At 57.8% G+C, this 9,200-nt stretch overlaps 4 protein-coding genes across 4 annotated transcripts in view; 3 read left to right on the forward strand and 1 right to left on the reverse strand.

The window, feature by feature from the left end:
- GUITHDRAFT_76079 (hypothetical protein) overlaps positions 1-1,966 on the reverse strand; it is a gene marked incomplete at both ends in the record, with an annotated part of 11,014 nt that extends 9,048 nt beyond the window's left edge. Inside the window, 6 exons of the mRNA XM_005826707.1 lie at positions 201-457; positions 501-710; positions 785-883; positions 1,074-1,187; positions 1,235-1,420; positions 1,466-1,966. Coding sequence (XP_005826764.1) covers positions 201-457; positions 501-710; positions 785-883; positions 1,074-1,187; positions 1,235-1,420; positions 1,466-1,966 — 1,367 coding nt within the window. The remainder of the gene's footprint in view (positions 1-200; positions 458-500; positions 711-784; positions 884-1,073; positions 1,188-1,234; positions 1,421-1,465) is intronic.
- Positions 1,967-2,589: 623 nt separating this feature from the next.
- Positions 2,590-3,039, forward strand: GUITHDRAFT_114034 (hypothetical protein; the record flags this gene model as incomplete). Its single annotated transcript, XM_005826708.1, has 1 exon — positions 2,590-3,039. The coding sequence occupies one exon, from the start codon at positions 2,590-2,592 to the stop codon at positions 3,037-3,039; it is 450 nt and encodes a 149-aa protein (XP_005826765.1).
- A 32-nt stretch (positions 3,040-3,071) lies between these two features.
- GUITHDRAFT_114035 (hypothetical protein) lies at positions 3,072-3,861 on the forward strand (the record flags this gene model as incomplete). The annotated part of the gene is made up of 4 exons (XM_005826709.1): positions 3,072-3,386; positions 3,572-3,666; positions 3,710-3,782; positions 3,823-3,861. The coding sequence occupies 4 exons, from the start codon at positions 3,072-3,074 to the stop codon at positions 3,859-3,861; spliced, it is 522 nt and encodes a 173-aa protein (XP_005826766.1).
- A 3,736-nt stretch (positions 3,862-7,597) lies between these two features.
- GUITHDRAFT_114037 (hypothetical protein) lies at positions 7,598-8,255 on the forward strand (the record flags this gene model as incomplete). Its single annotated transcript, XM_005826710.1, has 2 exons — positions 7,598-7,740; positions 7,790-8,255. The coding sequence occupies 2 exons, from the start codon at positions 7,598-7,600 to the stop codon at positions 8,253-8,255; spliced, it is 609 nt and encodes a 202-aa protein (XP_005826767.1).
- Between the last annotated feature and the right edge of the window lie 945 nt (positions 8,256-9,200).

Here is a 9,200-nt window from a genome sequence, read left to right on the forward strand (position 1 = left end):
ACATCCTCGTGCTCCTGCTCTTCCTCCTCCTTCTCCTGCTTCTCCTTCTGCTCATGCTCCCACTTCTCTCGCGTCATCTGCTCCTGCTCCTGCTCCTGCTCCTGCTCCTGCTCCTGCTCATGCTCCTGCTCCTGCTCTTGCTGCTCCTACTCCTCTCGCTCATCCTGCTGCTGCTGCTGTGCTGCTGCTGCTCTCGCTACTCTTGCTGCTGTGCTGCGGCTGTGCTGCTGCTGCTGATCTTCCACGTTCTCGTCCTCCTCTTGCTCACCTTGAGCGGATTCGCTCTCTCTCGCAAGGCCGAGGCCTTGATTTCTTCGGCAGAGATGGCGCCCTTACGACAGAGTGAGAAAGAGGGGGATGAGAGTGAGAAAGAGGGGGATGAGACCTTGAGGGTGCTGATCTGAGAGTTGAGTTGTTCGGTCTCCTCGTTCATCTTGGCTTTCGTGCTCTCCAGTCTCTGCGCTCCTTCAGTTTCAGCCCCCACCACCATCAGTACCGACTTGCTTCAGCTCCTCCAGCTGCTCCTCCGTCTCCTGCGAGTTCTGGATGAGGAACAAGTTTCGCTCCTCCAGCGCCGCGAAGATGTCGAGAAGCTGCTGCGGCCTCGTGAAGTACATCGGAACTTCCCACGCCTTCCCCTCGTCAGGGTCCCACGTCTCATCTTGCGCATCCTCCAACTTTCTTTCCGTCGCCTTCTGCTCCTTCCACTCCTGCTCGGTCGTTCAGCGGCACCAGGGAGACAGGGAGCACGCACCTGGTACTCCACCTCCTTTTGCTGCAGCACCTTTGGGTCTGGTCGCTTCCCCTTCACGCTCTTGAGGGCCTCCATCTCTGCTGTGAAGTCTTCTTCTGCTTTCTTGTCCTCTGCTGCTCGCAACGCCTGCTCGCTCCTTCAGCCACCAGCATCGGCTCCTGTCCCCCCCGACCTCCCCACCTCTTCCTTACCTCTCCTCCTCCACTTCCCCACCTTCCCTTCCCTCTCCCCGTCGTCCTCATCCCCGCCCCCTGCCCCGCCTCCCTGTCTCTGTCTCTCCTCTTCCCCATACCCTCCCATCGGCCTTGTCCTCTTCTACCTTTCTCTCAGCTTTCCTCTTGTGGCGCATCTCATCTTTCTCCAACTCATGCTGCTCGAGCTGATCTTTGATGTACTCGTGAGGAGTCAGGTCGTCAAGGAACTTCTTGTACGCCTGAGCAGACGTCAGACGCCTCCTTCACCTCCTCCACGTCTTGTCACCTGACATTCCTCCAGCGACTCCTCGTACTTGGTCATCTCACTCTTGACCGCCGCGATCTGAGCGTTGAGCTTCTTGATCTCCTGCACCTTATCTTGCTTGGCTTTCGTCTCCTGCTCTGCTTTCCTTATTGCCTCAACCGCATTCTGATCGTTCTTCTTCAGAAAACTTTCAAACCTCGCTGCATCCTGTCAACTAGGTTACTCGTTCACCGACCTGTTCGTCCTCTTCACCTCCTCCAGCATTGCTTCGCTCTTTCGCAGGGCCTCTTCTCTCTGCTGCGCCTGTTCTTCAAGCTTGCGGATTTCCGCGCGCTTGGTGTCAAGGGACATCTGAACGAGAAACATCTGCCGCTTCTTCTCGATGAAATCTGTCATGTTCTCCTTCTCTCTTCTCCTCTCTTGCCGGAATATCTGATCGGTTGTTTTCATGCCGGCGCTTCTTTTCCCGGACTTGTCGAGCCCTGATGCCTTACCATCATCATCATCCTTGAGGATGTTCTTCGAGGTTGTGCTTGCCCGAGAACTCCATGTCGTCTTCATGTGAACAGGAAGCGAGAGGAATTTTTTCCTCTCCTCTTCTTTTCTCGCCCTCTCATCATCTCTCAGAGAGAAAATCTCTTCGTCAGAAGGCATCTTGAATGGATTGTTTGGCTTTGACTCGGTGGCAGCATTTTGATTGGTTTCATCTTCTTCCACCTGAGCCGATGGCGCAGTATCGCGCCTGGAAGACATGCCCACCTCGCTCTCCCGGTCTTTTCTCTTCTTCTCTCCTTCGCTCCTTCTCTCCTTCTCTTCTCCTTCTCTTCTCCTTCTCTTCTCCTTCTCTTCTCCTTCTCTTCTCCTTCTCTTCTCCTTCTCTTCTCCTCCCTCTTGTTTCCACTGAACTCAAAGATTCCGTTGACCCTCATCCCCACCACATCCACATTTTGTTTTACAAGCTTTTTTTAGCCATGGGATGGCAGCGACTGCTCCTCCTCTACTTGGCCTGCTTGGTCCTCCCGCCCTCCTCCTCGTCATCCTCCTCCTCGCCCTCCTCCTCGTCCTCCTCCTCCTCCTCCTCCTCCTCCTCCTCTCCCCACTCGTCGTTGACTCAAGCTGCTCCTTCCTCGCTTTCTGCTTCCAATTCATCGCCAATCCTCTCGCACGCTTCGTCCACCTCCATTCACGCTCTGTGGCCGGCCAATGGAACAAGACTGCTTCCTGCCTTACCTGTCACGTTGCGGTATGTGGTGAGGCATGCCGAGCTGGTGGGGCGGTATCAGCTGCTCGTCCTCGTCGACGGGGTCGAATGGGCTCACTCGTGGCTGCATGTCGTGAGTCAGGTCGAGCAGGCAGGGAACGTCACTCTCCCGCCGATGCGAGAAGGAGAGCACGAGGTCATGCTCGCCTTGCAGCTTGAGTGGGAAGACATCAACCAGCCTTCCTCCATCGAACTCCTCCAGGTGCTCGTCCACGGAGAGCATGAGCGAAGAGATGAGGGGAACGCCCCTGGCCTGCAAGGGTGGAGGAGGAAACTGCAGTTTGAGCCTCGAGATGGGCTGGAGGAGAAAGGATGGCAGTCTGCTGGTTTCTATCAGTCCAAGGAGGCAGACGGGAAGGAGAATGTGCTTGTGCTTGTGGTTGCCAACGAGGGGTATAAGGACCTGCTCCAGCATTGGATCTGCCATGCGGATCGTCTGGGGCTCAAGTACATGGTCGGGCTGGCTGACCCTCAGATAGGAAGATGGATGGAGGAGCATCACCCCAAGGTTCGGACGCACGTGCTGTTCGAGGGGCGAGCATGTCGGAGGAAGGCTCGTTCATGAGCGAGATCTTCTACCGCATCGTGTGGCGGTGCATGGAGCTGGTGCGAGAGCTCTTGGATCGCAGCCTCTCCGTCCTCTTCATTGACATCGACGTCATGCTCCTCCGCGACCCCGTCGACTTGGTGGAGCACAACTGCGACCTGGTCTACCAGCAGAACCACTGCGCCGAGATCCCTCCGAGAGAGGCGACGGAGGAGGGGGAGCCGAACGCTGGATTCTACTTCGTGCGGGCAGGACAAGCAGGCAAGCGCTTCCTGGACGAGGTGCTGCAGGGCAAGGTGCCTCCTCCTCCAGGTGACGTCAGGCACAACAAGAATCGATTCTACTCCCACGACCAGCGAGTGCAGGTGAGAGGCAGGAGCAGGGGAGCGGCGAAGAAGCAAAAGCAAGGGAGGGGGGAGCGAAGAAAGCAGCAGGGGAGGGAGCGGGAGAGGAGAGGGGCAGGACGGGATCAAATGATGGTGAGGAGCAGATTCACTTCTGGAATCGCCTTCGGGCTTGGCTGGCGGAGGGGCGAGCGCGACTGGCTCAGGTGCCCCGGCAACGCTACGAGCATCGCGACTTGTCGCCCTCCAAGTTCTGCGCAGCTGACGCGCGTGCGTACGCAACTGGCTGGGCGTTGGACAGGTGAAGGAAGCGAGGAGAAGGAAAGAGACTGAGCAGAACACAGAGAAAGGTTCGAGCAGGTGAACTCTTCCATCGTAGCTCTTCACGCGAACTGCATCATAGGCAAGTCGAAGAAGGTGAGAAGAATCTGCGAGGGTTGGAATGACAAGCGCACAGGTTGAGCTCATGAGGTCGCTGGGGGTTCTCTGTTTCTGAGCATCGACTTCTTCTCGTTGTCGTTGGCTGCCAATGGACAGCAGGGAGTTAACGTCTCGTACCAGACGAACAAGAAAGATCGCAGCCATCTCGATCACGCCAGTAGTAAGAAGCCTTGAAGCAGCTGCATGTGGTGTGTCTGTTGGTCGTCGGTGACTGACTTGATCGCCTGAGGCTGCTCGTGACTTGAAAGTAAACGATCAGATGCGCATGTACAACACCTGCCAAGAATTTAGCGACAAGCGACAAATACACAGCACTCAACAGAGGCCAGCGGCCTTACAGGCAATACCCGTAGGCGTCCGACTGACCGTTAGAGCTGGCGTGTGCCGACTCGACACCCTCCGCTTCACTGTCTGGTATCTGGCGCAAGACAATGGCATTGCCTTGCTTCTTCCTGCTTTCTTCTGCTTGAGGCTCCTGTTGTCTTGTGTGTTTGCACCGCCTTTGTTCCTCATGCATGACTAGGTGAGTTTTACTCGCACAAGGTAAAACTTCAAGTGCCTCCAGCAGAAGAAGCAGAGACAAGCAAGACCGTCCTGCTTTCTTCTGCTTGAGGCACTTTTTAAAGCCTAGAGTTCTACTCGCATAAGGTTAAAAGTGCTTTTTACCTTGTGCGAGTGCTCAGAGGTATACTCGCAGAAGGTAAAAAGTGTCTCAAGCAAAAGATTGTTCCTGCTTTCTTTTTGCTTGCTTGTCTGCGCGGCTTTGCGCTTGGGCTGGCGATGCCGGGTCTGCCAGCAGTGGCTCGTCCAGCATGGCTTCATGTTCAAGACGCTGGTGAGGGCGAGCCATCTCCAGAAGCTGCGCTTCTTCCTCCAGGGGTCATCTCCGTTTCTCCCGCGGGTCCAGTCACAGATTCGTCGCTTTGACCTCTCTGTCCACCTGGCGCTTGAGAAATACCACCGCTGGCCTTCCTCGCAGTACCTCGCCGCGCATCCCGACCTGCTAGAGTTTGCGAGGTTCAAGCGGGAGCTTCCGCATAGTCGGGGAGGGGACGAGTTCACGCCCTCTGAGGGTCTACACCCCGCTGTTTACTATACGGCTATCGCTCGCTTCCTCGCTTGGTACTCTGACCAGCCCATGTCCCGGATGTTGCCCTCTCCTCATAGCCTGGACGTTCACTGCTCGAGATCTCTCCGTGCCCAGAAGCATCCTCTGGCGACCTTCTTCGTTGAGGCGCACGACTTCGTTCATAATGCTGGAGCGATCCTCTACCGTCGTGTGAAGGCTCCTGCACCGGCTGCAGATGGCGCGGCGATCCCACCTGCCCCGGCTGCTGTGCCTGATGACGCAGGACGCCCCCCGGCATCTGTGGTACACATCCCTGGTTTGCGCGCTCTCGTCGACTCGTCTCATGAGCACTTCATTCCTCCGCCTGCGCAGCGAAATGTGACCCCTCTTGTCATGCGCGTCTTCCCTCGCCATGTGCATGCTCGCGCTGCGCTGACCGATCAGCAGCGTGATATCCTCACCTTGCACAGCCGCAGGACACACTCGCTCAAGTCGCAGGATAGGGTCTTGCAGTCTACCATCTTCGCTCATTTTCCTGAGCGAGACCTGAGCCACTCTCCGATGCGAGTCTCGAGCTACTACCCCCTCAAGGCCTTCCCGCACCGCTATGCTCAGATGCTCGACTGCTATCTCCATGGCATGCCGATCTGCCAGTGTCCGACGGAATGTGATGGATGTCAGCGCGAGCTCGATCCCTCCGTTGCTGCACATCATCTCCAGACCTGCAAACGCCGATCCTCCAAGCTTCCCACGGCGCATGACAACCTTACTCGTACGATTCGGTCGATGCTGAACGAAGCTGGTCTTCAGAGCGTCATCGATACAGTGGGGGATCCTCGTTCTCGACGGCAGGTACCCTCCCATCCTCATGGCCGCAAGATGAAGGGCGATATCCACATCCCTGGAATCCGCGATCGAGGGTCCGAGCAGTACGAGGGCTTGATGGCGGACGTGACGTTGGTCCACCCTTACATTGGTAGCTCTGCCGACCTGACCAAGTGGGGGGAGGTCAACCTCGACGCCCTCCATGTTGCAGCGTCTGAGAAGATTCGCAAACATCGCGCTGCATATGCTATGACTACTCCTCCTCGAGCGTTCATCCCTCTTGCCATCTCGACGGACGGTACCCTGCATCCTGACACCCTCCGCTTCATCTGGTATCTTGCGGACATCATTGCTCAGCGCTCAATGCCTCTTGAGGATGCGGCGTTTGGTCGGCACTTCGTGCCTGATGACGGACCTGCTGCTGAGGTCTTGGCTCGCAAACGCGCCGCCACCTATCAGCGCCTCACTATGCAGCTGACGCTGGAGGCGCTCTTGTCTGGTGCGAGGCGCATGACGCCCTTGCGGGCGCAAGCACTCCTCGAGCCAGAGGACAGCTCCTCCTCGGACTTTGTCGAGTCGCCCGAGGAGTCTTCGCCGGAGGTCTCCGACTCCGATGGGGGAAACCCTTCGAGTGGCCCCGACGATGGGCGCGGAGCTGGCGACTCGGAGGCGTCTCCGTCCCTCACTGTGACGTCGGGTGCCTCCGGAGAGCTCGACACCACTGGGGTGCTTGCTGCTGGTCCGAGCTCGCCTGCTTCCTCCCCGGCATCGGTCGGGTCACGCCGGTCCTTGGGCATTGCCGCGGCGTCGCCGCCGTCACGGGCGGCTACCGCTGACTCGGCTACCGCTGACTCGGAGGCTAGCGAGGAGGACTACCTCGAGCGGTACCGTGTTCATGTGTCCAGCCTCCCTCGGTTTAGCTTGTTCCTGCTTTGTTTTGCTTGAGGCACTTTTTACCTTCTGCCAGTAAATCCTATACATGTTTTCTCCGTCCGCTGCCCCAGGCGGACCCCCGGGCATCGCCGGCTCCTTGTCGGCGGCTGCCCTTTCTCCGTCCGCGGCCGCCCGCTTTGTGGCGGCAGCGGACGTCTCGACTGACAGTGGTCAGTCGGCTGCCTCCGGGTATCGCGTGTAAGGGATTTTCTTCCTCCTGCATGCTCCTGCTGCTTGTTGCTTGATTGCCTGACCCTGAGTGATCGGATTTACTGGCAGAAGGTAAAAAGCCTTAGGCTGCTTGTCTGCGCGGCTTCGCGCTTGGGCTGGCGATGCCGCGTCTGGGTGCCAGCAGTGCTGGTTGTTTTCGGGCTTGTGTTTTGTGTGTGTTTGTGCAGCTTTCTCGCTGTGGACTGTGTGGTTCAGCTTGTTCCTGCTTTATTTTGCTTGAGGCACTTTTTACCTTCTGCCAGTAAATCCTATGATCGCTGGTTCTTTTCGGGCTTGCATGCAGGTTTAGCTTGTTCCTGCTTTGTTTTGCTTGAGGCACTTTTTACCTTCTGCGAGTAAACCTCTGATCATCCAAGCTAAGACTGCATGCACACAGCTCTTCGGCCAGCCCACGCGCGAAGCCGCGCAGACAAGCAGGAAGGGCCAAGCAACAGTCTGTAGGAGGGTTGGAAGATTTACTGGCAGAAGGTAAAAAGGAGGGGACCCCTCGAGCGGTACCGTGCTCCTCCGCTTCATCTGGTATCTGGCGGACATCATTGCTCAGCGGCGCTCGACGGCAAGCCTCGATGCCTCTTGAGGATGCGGCGTTTGGTCGGCACTTCGTGCCTGACGACGGCCCTGCTGCTGAGGTCTTGGCTCGCAAACGCGCCGCCACCAAGTGTATGGATTTACTGGCAGAAGGGAAAAAGTGCCTCAAGCAAAACAAAGCAAACAAGCCTATCAGCGCCTCACTATGCAGCTGACGCTGCAGGCGCTCTTGTCTGGTGCGAGGCGCATGACGCCCTTGCGGGCGCAAGCACTCCACGAGCCAGAGGACAGCTCCTCCTCGGACTTTGTCGAGTCGCCCGAGGAGGGCATAGGATTTACTGGCAGAAGGTAAAAAGTGCCTCAAGCAAAACAAAGCAGGAACAAGCTGAACCGGCAGGCACACAGTCCACAGCGAGAAGCTGCACAAACACACACAAAACACAAGCCCGAAAAGAACCAGCACTGCTGGCACCCAGACGCGGCAGCGCCAGCCCAAGCGCGAAGCCGCGCAGACAAGCAGCCTAAGGGTCAAGCAATCAAGCAACAAGCAGCAGGAGGAATCTTTGCCGGCCCGGGAGGTCTCCGACTTCATCTGGTATCTCGCGGACATCATTGCTCAGCGCTCGATGCCTCTTGAGGATGCGGCGTTTGGTCGGCACTTCGTGCCTGATGACGGACCTGATGCTGAGGTCTTGGCTCGCAAACGCGCCGCCACCTATCAGCGCCTCACCATGCAGCTGACGCTGGAGGCGCTCTTGTCTGGTGCGAGGCGCATGACGCCCTTGCGGGCGCAAGCACTCCTCGAGCCAGAGGACAGCTCCTCCTCGGACTTTGTCGAGTCGCCCGAGGCAACGGGGGCATAGGATTTACTGGCAGAAGGTAAAAAGTGCCTCAAGCAAAACAAAGCAGGAACAAGCTGAACCGGCAGGCACACAGTCCACAGCGAGAAGCTGCACAAACACACACAAAACACAAGCCCGAAAAGAACCAGCACTGCTGTTACCTTCTGCCAGTAAATCCTGTAGGCTGGCACCCAGACGCGGCATCGCCAGCCCAAGCGCGAAGCCGCGCAGACAAGCAGCCTAAGGGTCAAGCAATCAAGCAACAAGCAGCAGGAGCATGCAGGAGGAAGAAAATCCCTTACACGCGATACCCGGAGGCAGCCGACTGACCACTGTCAGTCGAGACGTCCGCTGCCGGCACAAAGCGGGCGGCCGCGGACGGAGAAAGGGCAGCCGCCGACAAGGAGCCGGCGTTGCCCGGGGGTCCGCCTGGGGCAGCGGACGGAGGGAGGCTGTATAGGATTTACTGGCAGAAGGTAAAAAGTGCCTCAAGCAAAATAAAGCAGGAACAAGCTGAACCGGCAGGCACACAGCACACAGCGAGAAGCTGCACAAACACACACAAAAAACACAAGCCCGAAAAGAACCAGCACTGCTGGCACCCAGACGCGGCAGCGCCAGCCCAAGCGCGAAGCCGCGCAGACAAGCAGCCTAAAGGTCAAGCAATCAAGCAACAAGCAGCAGGAGCATGCAGGAGGAAGAAAATCCCTTACACGCGATACCCGGAGGCAGCCGACTGACCACTGTCAGTCGAGACGTCCGCTGCCGCCACAAAGCGGGCGGCCGCGGACGGAGAAAGGGCAGCCGCCGACAAGGAGCCGGCGCTGCCCGGGGGTCCGCCTGGGGCAGCGGACGGAGGGAGGCTGGACACATGAACACGGTACCGCTCGAGGTAGTCCTCCTCGCTAGCCTCCGAGTCAGCGGTAGCCGAGTTCTAAATCATGTACAATGATCAGAACAGACGAC

The sequence above is a fragment of the Guillardia theta genome (assembly GCF_000315625.1).
Source record: "Guillardia theta CCMP2712 unplaced genomic scaffold GUITHscaffold_72, whole genome shotgun sequence".
NCBI classification, from domain to species: domain Eukaryota; class Cryptophyceae; order Pyrenomonadales; family Geminigeraceae; genus Guillardia; species Guillardia theta.